Consider the following 15,761-nt stretch of genomic DNA (forward strand, 5'->3'; position numbering starts at 1 on the left):
CAAACAATGACGACTATAGTGTACGGTGTATGATATTTCTATGGGTACGCATTGTGCGGCAGTGTTCCCAGATACGTGTCCCGGGCTAAAAACAATGAAAATCTGTTACTTTTCTAAATTAGTTGATACGAGCCCAGCCGGGCTCAGTTCATCTGCATTATTTACTTTTTTTTTCACTGTTTCATGCATTAATTAGGGCATTTACTTGTGTTATATTTTGTGTTGGGATCAATTCGCTTTGCATTATTCCTTATGGGAAAATTGCTTTTGAACTCGAACGCCCTTCTAGGAATGAACTGAATTCGAGTTCCGAAGTAACACTGTATAAATATATTAGATTTCATAAGAAATGGAAAACATTTCATGACATTGTAATAAAATAAAAGAAAATTGTAATAAAAATATAGAAGAAAATACTAAATAATTCTGAATACAACTATAATGAACTCTCGCTGATTAGAATCAATTTTGTTCGTTTTTTTCGCTAAATAGTCTAACTAAAAACTAAACTAAATCGCAATTTTTTTAAAAACACCAAGAATTTGTAAAATTAATATATATTGCGCATTTTAACATAAATATCCTGATTTTTATATCTAACCCTGGCGATTCAAATTTTTCGCTAATCCGAACAATCACGTATTCGTTAATTTGGACTAGTAAGAATGCATTGTAATAATGTTCTTTACTCAGAAGAAAATGATAAACTTGCAGAAACTATAAAAAAAAGTTAAGAATTATTGTGTCTTTGTCTATCTTACAAGTTAGTTTCTTCAACTCCTCTAATTTGAAAATTAATAATTAAATCTATAAATCAAATTATATATTGAGAGATTTGTAATGTATTGCGTTTACTAAATACGAACCAACAAGGGTTTAAAAAATTTAAAAACTCGACAGAGCAATTAGGAAAAAAAGTAATGAATACAGTCATCACAATATTCTAGTACTGTATATAATTTTCGATATAATCACAGACTGCTACGTACATCCACAGATGAAAATCATTATATTATAAGATATAAAATTATATGAAAAAGTTTCTAATCCTTAAGTAATAGAACTATTCTTTAAGGATTAGAAACTTTTTTCATATTGCATAATCATTTTAAAGGAAGTATTAAGAAAATTATATAATCAAAATTATAAATTATCAGTATATATAATTCGACTGTTCATTAATAAATGTCTATTTTAAAAATATTTAGCATTCAAAGCGAAATATCTAAGTTTATTTTTCGGAAATTTGTTTTGATTTTAATATTCCGAGTAATTTTCGAATAATTTTAAATATTCCGAGTAATTTTTTATTTTATTTTTCCTCAAGTAATTGCTATGAATTTCGGGTGCTTCTTCTAAATTTTAACTAAATTGTTTAATCAACAAAAATGTATCTACTTATAAAAATATTATTAACAAATATTGTATTTAATAAATATAATGGCCAGGAGAATAATAAAATAGAAAAATATTCACAATTAGAAAAAACAATAAATGTCAACAAGGTGTTCAAAAAGGAGAAGATATGAAGACATTTTATTGTTTCTTCTAATCGTGTTTATTTTTATAAAAATATTGTTTTCTGAATATGCTTTTGTTCCGAACGTTTCTCGAACAGTAATTTTCTTTTTAAATGTGAATTATTAAATTTTAATAAAAATCTTACACTAATATAATACAAATTAAAATATAATTTGAAAAAAAAAAATTCTAAATTATTCAGCATTTGTTAGAAGAAAATTAGTATTTTCCAGCATTAACGGAATGGTGATTACGTGTACTATTTGCTTAGATCAGAGAGAGAACAGCTACTTCACACTTTACATTTTTTTTTTTTTGTTTAAAAAATACTGCTATCTAGAATACCTTTTGTCTCAAAGTCACTTAAAATGGTCGAAAATAATTTATTTGTGTGCTTGAAGTGTTCAGAAAAATTTCAAAAAAAATGAAAAGAAAAAGTACAGCCAACTAAACAAATTAGCATTTACGTACCTTTAAATTTAAAGCTAATTTTACACTATTAAATTTAATACCATTTCTTTTTAATTTCAGAAATACCGAGCAAACTTGAAACGTATAACTTTAAAGGTAAATGATAATGTTTATAATCCACTGAATAATTTAATTTGATAAACAGAGAAACGGCTAGAACTAATTTAGTATATTAAATTACGACACATCTATACATTTCGAATAAGCTGTAGCCTGTCAATTAAAAATTTAGGAATTATGAAGACGGGATTTCCTAGCACTTCTAATCCATATCATATAGGGTAGAAAATCGCGTAGTATGAATATATTAACGAATACATTAATTTTCAAGACGGAAAACAATACAAAATTCGAATTTTCCTTCGAGCCTAGTCATCGTACAGAAACCAATCGTCATATCTGTCAAACTTAATGACAGCCTGGAGATTACAAACATTACTACAACAAATCACAAGATGGCTTCTCAATAAAACTAGAAAGGGCTTAAAACGAGTAGCAATAATAATCGATCAACCGAGTTTTATTTAATTTTATTAATTTTAATTTAAGAATACAGAATTTATTCGGCGAAAGAGAACGAAAATTAAAAATTATAAACAAATTTTCAAAATGAGTTGAAACGAGGTTAATTGACCATTAACAACTCTTTCAAGAGCTAATTAGCTTTAATTATTATTTTAATCTTATCGGTTAGTAGCATTTAGGAGTATTAAGACGACGACACGTTCTCCAAAATGACTGCTTTGCAACTAACAATATTGTCATCTGAGGAGAGTCTCACCGTGAAATCTGTTATGGCAGAAAACGTGCTTTAGATTGAACATCCTTTCACTTCTACATTTTATCTAAATATATCATATCAATTTAAAAATTTAATACGCTGCTTTTATGTGCCATTAAATTTTAAAGAGTTAAAATGCGAATAAGTAACTACTTTTAAGACGAAAACTATTCAACTCGAAATTCATAAATAAATAATTTCTCAGTTATTCTGCTTTAAGTCACGAATTTAAAAGAAATATATACGAGGAATCTTAATTAATTACACAACAAAGCGGTGAAAAATCACACTAAATAATCGAATGCAATTGTAAATACAACTTAAACTCTAATAAGAAATTCGTTATTAATATTTCTTTTAATTATCTTATCGAAATTTTACTTAAGTTTTGAATAAATTTTCATGATTTACATTTTTAAGGGCATTCACCGAATCGAAGCGAAAGTTAAATCGATTGATTCGTAGTTTAAATGCGAAATTTTATGTTCTGTAAAAAACTGTATCAACTTTTATTTCAGTGAACTCGACAAAAGAAATCGAACACGATTGGTTAAAATATGTTAAACAGCGAAGGGAAAAAGAAACACTTCAATGACCAAACCAAGAATCAGTTTCAATATAGCATTTTCCCAAGGAAGAAAGTACTTTCAAACTTTTAACATATGCTATCATAAATTCACGTTTGTAGAATTTGCGGTGTATCTTTTTAAAAAATAAAAGCTCTGGAACAATTTCTACTACAGAAATTTCTTTTTTTTCCGTTGGAATTTCTTTCTTCAATCATTATGTGGCTGTTCTATTATATTTTAGTGTACACCGACAACTTAAAATAGCACGCAATGGAGGATAAATATTAAAATTTCTGCTAATATAATTTTATTCTTGTTATCTGACAAAAGAAACTTTAAACTTTGGTAACACAGATACATCCATTCAGATTTATATAGAAATTATATAATAATTATTTTATCATTCCCTATCGTGTTGGATTTCTATTCTCGCTCATATGGAGGTAGTGTAGTAGGATCCTTTTAATATATTATATCATATACTATATTATTTTTTCTATATTTACAAAATTTTAGGCATGTAGACGTTAAAAGAACAGAGGAATAATCTATTAATTAAGGTCGATACTGTTAGTTCCAAGTATTCCTGTTTTATATATTATTTTTTTTTTTTTTTTTTGTTTACTTTTAAAATATTGGTATTTATAAAATACTTTTAAATTTAACAATTATTTAATTATATTTATAAAAGGGGAAATGACTGTACATGTATAAAATAAACAAAAAGCTATTTTATCTATTAAATAAGATTTACATTCATTATCTTTATATATTTATAAATTCTGACAAACTAACCTTACTTGATGCATTTTATGAGTATTTTATACTCAATTTATAACGTAAACAGCCTATAACGAATATAAATTGAAATGATGGAAACGGTCAGACACACAATAATATGTATGTATTACGTTTTAAACGGAAAGTTAGCGTGGAAATTGTTACACAGCTAAAGTATAACGTCGTCTTCTAATAAATATATGTATTAAATAAATCCTTCGCTGCCATTTTTTAAGTTTTGGTTTATTTATTTATTTAGATGTGATTTTTCATAAATTTTATAAAGAATAATTGAATGTTCAATATAATGTCATTTACTCGTTAAATGAATTTTAGTTCAAGAAGAATATAATTCATTAATGTGATTTTGATACCTCCTGAAATATACTCTCAAAACTAAACAGCATTATTAAATATTCATAAATCTAAAGAAAATGATCTCAACGAATAAATTTTAAATATAACTTACCAAATATCCACGCTCTGAGCTAGTGTGGCTGCTTACCTGTAAGAAAAATCGAGATTTAAGTACGATAAAAAAAAATTTATAACAACAATTGTGTTTTATTACATTTTAATTGAACTTGAAAGTTACTTATGACAATTTTAATAATAAAACGGCGAGTATATAGTTTACTTTTCATTTTAAAAAAATAATAAAAAATTGAAATCATGCCAATTAGGCAAAAATATTTAATAAATTATGTTAAATGTACGAACATATTAATATTTATCATCACTTCATCGTCTTCAAATTAACAAGACTAAACATTCAAATAACATCATAAAAAATATATTAAATTTCGAAAGCATGATTTAAGCATATTTACTTAATAATGCTTTTAAATTAAATAAATATGTTTCATTCTGCCTCCAAAACATTATTTTCAAATCAAAATATAACGAAGCACAATAGTTAAATGTGAATATCAATGAAGAAACACTACTTTTTGTGCATCTCAAAATATTTAAGAAATTGAGCTTCCAATAAATTCATATTGCACTCGAATTGCAATTGAATGCAATTTCGTAATTTTTTTAAATCTTCCAGATTTATTTAACTACATATTAATATTTAATTAAAAAAACAATCAATTAGATATCTCATAAAATAATATTAGGGCCTAAATCTAACGCTGCTTTTTAAGTAACAGCTTCGCTTGTTCTTTCCGCTTGAGCGAATTCTTTCTTTCCAATTTTTATAGTAACTTAATGATTTTACAACTATTCAAATATAAACACTAAAAACCAAGGGATTCATTACTAAAGAAAAGCTAATGTAATTTTGATCAAAGATACTCCCAAAATTTCATTTCTAATTTCAGACGATTGGTTATTTCTACTCTACCATTATATTCTACTTATAGTTTAGTGTTATTCACAATGTTGAGCTGTACCAAAACAGAAGAATAAACATTTATAAATACTGCCACTGTCATTTCGATTATTACGGAGACTGCTAATTTGATCACTTTTTATTCATTTATTCATCTATAGGCTATAACTTTGACTAAAATTCGAAATTTGAACATTTGCGTTTGGCAAAAGCAAGTGTTCAAAATTGCTACTAATGAAAATGGAATAATTAGCTAACAAAACATTCTTGAAATTTCTAAATCTAATGACGCGTTGGCTTATTACGATTTCACACTAAACTAGTAATAAAGTTGCCAGAAAGAATAAAAACTGTTGGACAAAAATAAGAAAAAGTGGTCATAATGTTATTTGATTCTTGATTTGCTCAGTAAATTAATATAAAGTGCATTTAATTTATAAGAGTAATAATAATTTCGGTCAGATACAGAATATATTCGCAACAACACTTATTGAAATTCATAAATAATTACCGTATTTTACGGACTATAAGACGCACCTTAATTTTTAAGCAATTTTTTAAAAAAAAATACCTATAAGACGCTACGGACTATAAGACGCACCTGAATTTTGGAGGCAATTTTTCGAAGAAAAAGTGCGTCTTATAGTCCGTAAAATACGGTAATAATTAATACGAGTATATCTCACTTAACCCAACATAATAATAATAAAAATCTTTAGCCGAGATACTGAGCGAGTAATAATCTATTTGAAAATCAAGTACAATCTAACTAAATAATAAAAAGTAAACAAAGGTAAAAGAGAATTTAACTAAATCAAGCTTTTAATCGCAAACAAATAGATGTAAAGATAAATTCGACAATATAGAACTTTACATCATTGAAAAATTCTCATCCAATTCTTCCCACTGTAACTATAAATTTCATAATAAGCAATACTATATAAATATTTTTCTAACAAATGAGTAACATCAGCCACAAGCAAGTTATAGATCAGTTGTAAGCCAGTTCGAAAAGAACTTATAGATTGGCGCTTTCCCGAAGTGGATTTTGTGACACCTGGGCTATTCGCATGGTTCCCAACGGGACCGGCCACCGAGTCACCAACACAACTCGAAAAGCTCTGCGGCCATGCCAATAGGAAAGAATAACAAGATCGTTCCAAATCTCCGACGAATCACAAAGGACATATTACGTGAAAAGTTTCAGAAAACCAACCTTGCATATAGGCCCTACGTCTACAGATTGTAAATTTTACACAAAAATATAATAATATTCTAATTAACGCAACGTGTAATTAAAAGTTTAAAAACTATTCGAGTTGTCAAAACTACTTCTCAACATTAAAATCTTACCAATTTTACGGCAACTCGAAGTTACGGACGTATTCTCGGAGATTCGTCTAGAAAAACTTAGTAGACATAATTTAGTAGAAGATTTAGCAGATACGGTAGCAATATTGAAAATATTTTAACTATACGAATACAGGTATTATCAAATCATCGACGTTAGAATAAAGCATTTCTCTGACAATGAAACCTTAAGTAATTTGATAATTAATATGTTGACAGGATTAACAGAACGATCCATTTAGCGGGCCAGTCTCTATCCATTCGATCGCATTGGCCACGATTGGAATCTCGACGTCTCATAGAATAAGGATTAACGGACCGAACCCAAATTCTTTTCGAAAAAAAAAAAAAAGCAAAGTGTAGAAGAACGACGATGGGTGGCATTCCATCACGGATTTCGACGGAACGACGATAAAATTTATTTACTTAGCGACTAAAAACGGTGAAAAATTCTTTAAATGGCAGGTGAGATAAAAAGTCATTTAAAATAAATTTAATCGAGTCGTACGAGAATGGCTTTTAAAAAAGCTCTCGTGGCAAAACTATACGTCGAATGCTACTCCATTCGATTAGTAAGAGAAATAAAAAAAAGATTTGTCCCGAAGTATATTCCGTGCATTACCAGACACGCCGAATATTTGCTTTTGTCAATAGAGCCATACCTATGACACTATAATAACAAGTTGTCTCGCCCTATTTCATTACAATGACACCGATACCGCCTACGTGGCTACCGATTGGTCGAAAAGTATTGTCATGACAACGGCATCCCGCAAGCTCACATCGCTTCCATTACGTCGACGTAAGAACAAAAGAAAGAAATCCGTGTAGTTACTAACCGACGGTTGCTCGGTAACAACTACATAGACAAGTCACGTTCGATGATCGAACACGATTCCCACCAAGTTATTCTGCAGGAGGAAAAATAAATAAATAAATAAAATAAAACAGCATTTATTTTTTTGCAAATGATTTTTGTAATTTCTCCACCAAATAAGACGGCTTCCTATTCTTAAAATTCTCTAAAAACACGATACAAATCAAACGGGATTTATTTAGCCATAAACACCATGGTTTACACCTAAACGACAAATCACAGAGTCGAGAGCAAAAATATTTTTAAAATGCGATTAAAAATAAATGTTAAGTAGTGCAATATTGATGTTTTTCATGTCGCGCAATTTTCTTTACTGCATTTGCATCCACGAGGGACAAGAGAGAATTCGTATGATTCGAATTATAAAATGGTTTCGCAAACTTATCAATTAGAAATTAAGGGGAAAATAGACGTATGCTCCATTAAATCAACTAAAATTGAAGAAGAGTTCTTGCGAAAGAAAAGAACTGTTAAATCGATCTGACAGATTACAAGTAATCCCTGACCTTGGATGTCAGCCAGAGAAAGAGGTGTTAAGTGGATGATGCCATCTCACGGTGCAACATGTTATTTGACTGACACAACAATTACTACATATCAATAAACAGTCTTATGAGGTTAAGCGAATCATCTCGCAGGTATTAATTTTTGATAAATTTTGATGAGATAATCACTCCAACAATCGACCCTCTTTATATTAATAGAGGAACGTTATTAGCTTTTTATACCTATTTAATTAGTAAATGCCGTTTTCTCAAAATCGAGAACCGATAAGTGATTATTTGAGCAGGAATTCGATCTATTATTCTAGAAAATAAATGATAAATTTTATTTTCTAGAACTCGAATCAACTGTCAAAGCATTAAATCGAAAAATTGGAATTGAATTTTTATACAAAAGGAGCTTAGAAAAATTTACTATTTATTTCAGTCTTTATAATTAAGGAATTAAGTTTACACACAAACTTAACACATACAGAATTGAGATCGATAAGTGTAATTTTACAATTAAAATGTATTTAAAGTCGGTTCTGAGAAATAATATTAAACGTTTATAAAACGTACATGAATCATCTATTTTCTATAAATATATTTAGTTCTGTTTAAATATGATAGATAAATGAGAACTTTAGAATTTCATTTATCCATCATCAAGATGAATGAAAGTAAACGGAGTTTGTTTTTCTGAAATATCGTTTCGCAGAATCTCTATATATTTATATAAAATTCTGTTTTCAAAGTTTGATAAGCGAGTACATGTTTTACATTTAAAACTATTTTATCATCAATGAAAAGATAGCTCCCAATCACTTGTTTAGTCTAGAATAAAGATAACCATAAGTTAAAATTAAAAAAAAAAAAATAGTAAAATTATAAAGTTTATATTTATATCTAAATATCGTAACCATTAGCGGTAGTCCATCAGCGGTGGTCCGTGGACCACCGATGGTCCGCGAAAAATTTGTGATGGTGGGCAAAGAAATTTGGACATTGATCAACTCAAGGTTACGCGAAGTATTACAAAAGAAATGCAAAATGCTTGGTTGCTTTTCCTCACTTATTGGAAGTTATTTTATTCGAATCTAAAACCAAACACGAAATTACTTATCAATAAATAATCAACAGTAAATAATGTGAGTGTGATTGTCGTTCTTCGTGGTACAGAGCCAAGAATTCATAAACTTATTTCGAACAAGCGGCAACAAACTTCACACTTATTTGTTATAATTAAACAAGTAAATTTCATATTAATAAAGTAAAATTTTATTCCATAGATGTTTGTATCGTTTAAAAAAAAATTCATGATAGTGATCGGCTCAGAATTGTGAGTTTAGGGGTCCGTAAGGTCGGCGACCGTTGATGTAGATTATACTTTGGAGACTTTATACTGCTTCTGAGTGTGTATGTTTGGATAAAAACACCCCAATGATTCCCTAAAATAATCGACTCAAACAGTCTAAAGCATTTTTAAAATGAAACTAATAGCTGATTCAACCGCGCAATATAATTAGTGTTATATTTTATTTATTTATATTTGTAACTGGGGTCTGACATATTGTTTTTAGCTAATTCTTCTGCAGCTATTCTTCTTCAAGATACTATTACGTTGTTGCTTATTTTCATTACGCTTCATCTAAGAGATTGATAATTCTTGCTGCTTTTGTGGAATGATTTCCTACAATTTTAGGGGTTCGCACATATAAGCGTGATTTGAGGACTCAGTCATTTATTTATTTTATTTTTTGTAAATTAAAGAAATTATATGTATTGTATAATTATTTAAGTAAAACAGGATTTTAGCGGTTCATAACTCTTAATAAAGTTATGAACTGCTAAAATCGTCTAGTTTGAGACATAACGATTATTTTTATGTTAACATTAATACAAAGCGCTTGATAACTAAGTTTCCATAATGTTTTAGTTATACTTTGTTATAGTATTTAACCGACGTGTAGAACTATTTTGTCTGAATTAATCTAAAATAAGCTTTACTTAAAGCTATGTTAAGGTAAACACTTTTGAAGTTAATCAGTCAACTTTTAAGTAAAATTAAGTATTTTACACTATCGAAAGTGGATTTTTTTTCTATTTTGTATGGCAAATATTATATTAAATGCGTTTATTGTACGTGCCTTTTACAAAAATCGATACAATGCAAGAGAAAATTTAAATTTTTATCTCAAAAGAAAATAGCGAAATATTAGATATGTCAAAAAATAAATAAAAATATCGAAAGAGTTTTTACTGAAATAAACATTTTCCTTCGGTCAAAGACTACATTTTTTGAACGAATTCTACCTACAACCGTTTTTTAGAACTACGAAATGAAATTACGTGCATTTTTACATTGCTGAGTTGAAAAGGTACACTTTTTCATTACTTAAAATATTCAATAAATAAATCTTAAGTTTGAAAATATTCTTGATTCTGTATAAAAATGCATTCGAATAAATTTCGAAGACAACTCACTGCAGATGTGTTCGTTTAGATGTTTCATGTAATTAATGCTTCTTTTATTTAAAATAATAAATTTTAATTAAATTTTATTACTTTTATTAAATGCGCTTTAATAAAAGAACTTTCTGATTACGTCAATTATAAAACAGAAAATTACTAAAAAAAATAATAATAATTTTACAATTATTATATAAGGAGAGGAAACAATTTTAAAATAACAAAACAATAATTATAATTAAATTTAACATTACAAAATATTTATTTCGAAAAATTGCGAATAGTTTTAAATGTAAAATGTTTTTAACGTAAACAATTTTTTCCCCTCTCGTTTATATTTTCCAGAATTCTTCACTGTTAACTTGTACATTAATGATTTCGTGTATTCATTCCACGACCATGACTCAATAAACCCAAATTTTACTAAGGTCCATAATAATTCTCTTAACAATAACTGGTTTCAATTCACAAGAAAAAAAATAAGAAGTTAAGTTGTTTCTAAGTAAACAGGTTACATTTTCACAAACTATAAAAATCTTTTAAATTAATATAACGAGCATGCAATAAAAGAAACTTTTATATTCGTACTACAGGTCGATTTAAATGAATGCAATATAAAATTATAAAAACTAGCGTTCGTATAAAATTATGATTTTGACTCCACATAAAAAAAAAACCCATTAGTAAGGTCGAATATACTTATAAGAAACCGAGTATGTAGGTGAAGTATTATCAAGTACTTTGGTAGGTTAAGGTAAACTGGAATAAGATTATTATTTAATGATGATCAGTGTAAGATGTATTTCTTAAAATTTAGAACTGTTAGTTGTGTACACTGTAGCTAAAAACAATAAAATGCTATTTAGATTAACGACTACTTACATCAGCGAATTCCAAGTTCATCGAAACATTTAAGGTTTAAAGTGTTAAAATTTTGATATACGAGCATTTGTTGTATTTAAGAATAAGTCTTATTAAAATTACAGTAAATTTTTACGGGTAAAATTATCCACCGGAGAGAAATTACCTATGTACTATGCGACATATTTATCTTAATTCTAGTAAATATTTTATAAACATTAATGCTACAAAAATTAAAATATTTCTTAAAGAATTCTCAGTATTTGTTAACACGGTAAAAATGTAATATACTTTTTAACAATTAAAATTTAAATATGCAATTAAAATATAAATATTAAAAATTATATACTAATTAATTAATATATATTAAAATTATATATAATTTTTTTAATTCTATATTTTAAGAAAATATAAATGTCTCACATATCTCTGACACGTCTTATTTTATCACAACAGGAAGCACGACAAATTCTATATTTTGAGAAAAATACAGAATTTATCACCCGTTCACCGTTGTGATAATACAAATTCTGTTCTCATAATTATTGAGATTAAGCTATCAGAAGAATTTAAACTCGTAACTAACGAAATATTCTAATCAGATGACAAAATTAACTTTATAAAAACTAAAATAAACTGTTTTTTTTTTAATTTTATTTTTATTTCAAACAAATTTAAACATACAACTAATCTATTCTGTGACAGCATCTACTCTGTATCATCAGATTTTCAATTTCTCGTTCCTCAAATGCTAAAATTTGGATGACCCGAAATTTAAAAAATTGAAGATCTCTCAGCAGATTAGATGCATTACTGCCCTTTTCTTTTATATATATTGGAAATCTAATCATCTAAAAAGAGATATGGAATCAAAGAACATCGGCAGAAGTCGAGATATTGGATTAAATTCGAAAAAAATAACAGGAACTTATAAGATTATTATTATAATTGCAAAAAAATCCCATTAATGATTAACGTGTACTACTATAATCGTTAGGAATAACAAAATATTGACAGTTACATCACTCAGCTGGTCTCCGGATGTACACCTTTGGGGTCGGGTGAGTTCTTCATTCGGCCTGGAGTTCTCTTCATTACTCAATTCTGCAACGCTGGTATTATTGTGTAAGAGGTCTGTGATCTACAAAACATATTACATTTCATTTAGATTTATCTTAATATAATATAAATTATTCAAATTATTATTATTATTATATATTTATATAAGAAATAAATAGTCGATAAGTACAAATGGAGAAGAAAGAAGTTAAAAATAATAAAATATTCAAACCTGTCCATAAAATTGCGTTTTACTCAATGAAAAATCTCGAGCAGCCGTAAAAAAATTCGCGACTGTTTAAAATTTTAAAAATGCGATTTTTGCAATGTAAATCGTTCGTATATTAATGATCAAGTAGTGCATTATAATCTTGCTTTTCAATATTTAATTGTGAATGTATTTTGTGCTTTTGAGATCCAAACGCAACAAATTGGTAGAACTTTTTTTACGTAATTTACTGTGTTATATAAAATGCAATGTCAATTAATATACAAAAAAAAAGTTAGCCAAAACAATCCTTCGAGCGTCTATTTTATATATTCTTTAATTTCCTGAACAATAAAAATTATCTATGCTTTTTTTAAGGTTCTAATCACAGAAAATATTTCATAATTTATACCAGAAATTTCCTTTTACTAATATTTTCTCATTTATAATAAAGAAATAATAAAAATTTAATGATTTATTATTATAGTAAGCAATAATTCATCAGCATTAAAATCATTATACAGAACTAAAAAATTATGGTATACGTGATATCTAACACGCAATGAATAAGTCGTTAAAATTTCGCCTTTCCTCATGACAAATATGAAATAATTAATTCGAATGACGCCATCTTGTAGAATTTAGTTCTTTGCAATTTACAAAAAATAAAAAATAAAATAAAAATTTCTCGATGGTGGTAAAGCCACCGACAAAATCCTGGATTCGATTTCAGCTTAACGCTAAAGGAATCCGGGATCAAATCCCAAGACTCCATTCTTTGAAAAGATTTTTTCAAGGAAATCCGGGTTGGGCCCATCGATCCCCTTTTCTCATCACAACGGTCCACCCTATCTGAGTCCGACCGACCACAATGATCTTTTGTTCTACAATTCTCTTGCAGTTAAAAACAGTTACAAATTCTTATGTTAAAACAAAGAGAAATTTGAACGTGTATATAATATACGTTGAAATTTATATCGTATACATAAATAAAATAAATATTTCAACGTACAAAAAATCCGATTTTTAATATTTAAATAAAAAAAAGAAAACAATACAAACAACTACAAATATTTCAATTCAGTATAAAAAAATTCTCTCTCTCATGTTTCTTCCATAAAACAAAGCAATGTTTGGTATTCAATTTAATATAATAAATTTATATAAAGTTCATACTTGAAGTTCATAATCAGAAATGTTAAAAAATATATAAAAAAAAACCACACTTATATAAAGATAATGTTTTAAAAGAAAAGTTTAATCGCATGTTTAGTTGATATACACAGCAGTATGCATTTAGAAATAAGAAAAAAAGAGAGAGAGAAAGGTAAACGTCAAAGAAAATAAAAAAAAGTTTTCCCCCTCTGAATTTCACATCACCCATGCACCTTCCACCTTGTCAGAGAGAGTCGTGTATAACGTGACAATAGAAAACTATTCTCTCCACGCCTCCAGCACGTGCACAGAGTACCACCCCACCCCAATTGTCGTACCCAGTTAATGGAATCAGAGGTGAGAAAGTCAGCAATTAAGAGCAGACGTGCTGCGCTTCGTTAAAATAGATGGCAGGGGAAAAAATCATCTATTGTTAGTAAAAGAAATATTTCAAATATAAAAAAAAGTATATATATATATATATTATAGATCGGAAAAATTCAAATGGGTTGATTTTAGAGGGAGAGAGAAACTCACTCAATCATTTTACAAATTATCGTGAAAAGTTTAGTTGACAGCTGATCAGATGTTAAGAATAACGACTATTATAGCGATTAAAGCGTTTGATAAATTATCTTATAAAAGTTATATATATATATATTTAATAATCATATATATATATATATCATTTCATAAAAAATGCTCAACTTCACTATTTATAAAACATTAAAACTTGTAAGTACTTGTTAAAATAATTAAATGAATGGAAAACATTTTACTTTCAATTCTTTTATCAACAATATTTCTATTCGGGCGAGGGAAGGAATCTATAATCTTTTCAAAAAATTACAAAACCAATCTTTTATAATTAATTCCCGATAAAACGGCTTAATATAAAATGCAATTTTACAAAGGAAAAAAAAATTTATTTAACAGCCGATACTAGAATTATATTCTTTACGCTGTTGATAATGTTATTTTCGTTAGTAAAACATCACTTTATTTTTAATCATCAATCATCATTCTTCGAGAAACAATACATAAAAGAGTTTCCTGACAAAGAGTAATGTATTTGACTTCCTTAGTAAACTGCGTTATAATTATTATCTTTTGAGATGTTTCAAATTTCTGTACTAATTACATTAATATATTTGATATTCATTATGAAATAACATCTCGGAAGTATTTAAATTAAAATCATTAAGCAAAATGAGATAAACGAAGACATAGGCATCTATCGTAAATTTCTGTAATTATTGTCTCCAAGTGGATAAAAATAGGCTATAGACGATTAAAAAATATGAAAAATGCTTTTTAACTTTACTTTTATCGTGCTAAATAAAATATTGATCAATCGAAATTTTTCTAACTTATTATTTTCGTTAACTCGTTAAGCATTTGCCATTTCGTAGAGAAAGTAAAGAACCGCGAAGACGAAGCATTCGTTTGAGACAAAAATCTCATATATAAAACGAATCGTTTAAATTCTCTCGTCGAGGGCACGTCGATATTTTATTAATTGAAAGCTACGGGGTGGTGAAGAGTGATAAACTGTAGCGTTATACAGAAACATTTTTTAAATTTAGTTTATCGTGTTTCAAAAAAAAAAAAAAATCTATCATATCGATTTATGAATTTGGATTTTACCCTCTCGCCAAGAGATTCACTATCGGTTTGTATTTTTCCAAAGACCGCTCGGTACCCTCGGGGCCAAAAAAGGGAATGAATAAAATGGTGGTCTCTCATATCTCCGGCGGAACCCCAAGGAATCCCGCAACCCGGTTTGGGAAATCCAGAGATAGAGCGAGAGGAGAAAATTCGCTCCAACTTAAGAAGTGT

At 27.8% G+C, this 15,761-nt stretch overlaps 1 protein-coding gene across 3 annotated transcripts in view; it reads right to left on the minus strand.

The window, feature by feature from the left end:
• The window catches only part of tay (tay bridge), a 494,398-nt gene that overhangs the window by 200,162 nt on the left and 278,475 nt on the right, over positions 1 to 15,761 (minus strand). For all 3 annotated transcript variants that reach the window (XM_067276200.1, XM_067276199.1, XM_067276198.1), the window contains exons 3-4: positions 12,522 to 12,641; positions 4,592 to 4,627 (exon numbers count right to left, since the gene is read on the minus strand). In XM_067276200.1, the coding sequence (XP_067132301.1) occupies positions 4,592 to 4,627; positions 12,522 to 12,641 (156 nt within the window). The remainder of the gene's footprint in view (positions 1 to 4,591; positions 4,628 to 12,521; positions 12,642 to 15,761) is intronic.

This window comes from Centruroides vittatus, unplaced genomic scaffold (assembly GCF_030686945.1).
Source record: "Centruroides vittatus isolate TY-2023 unplaced genomic scaffold, ASM3068694v2 contig_680, whole genome shotgun sequence".
Classification (NCBI taxonomy): domain Eukaryota; kingdom Metazoa; phylum Arthropoda; class Arachnida; order Scorpiones; family Buthidae; genus Centruroides; species Centruroides vittatus.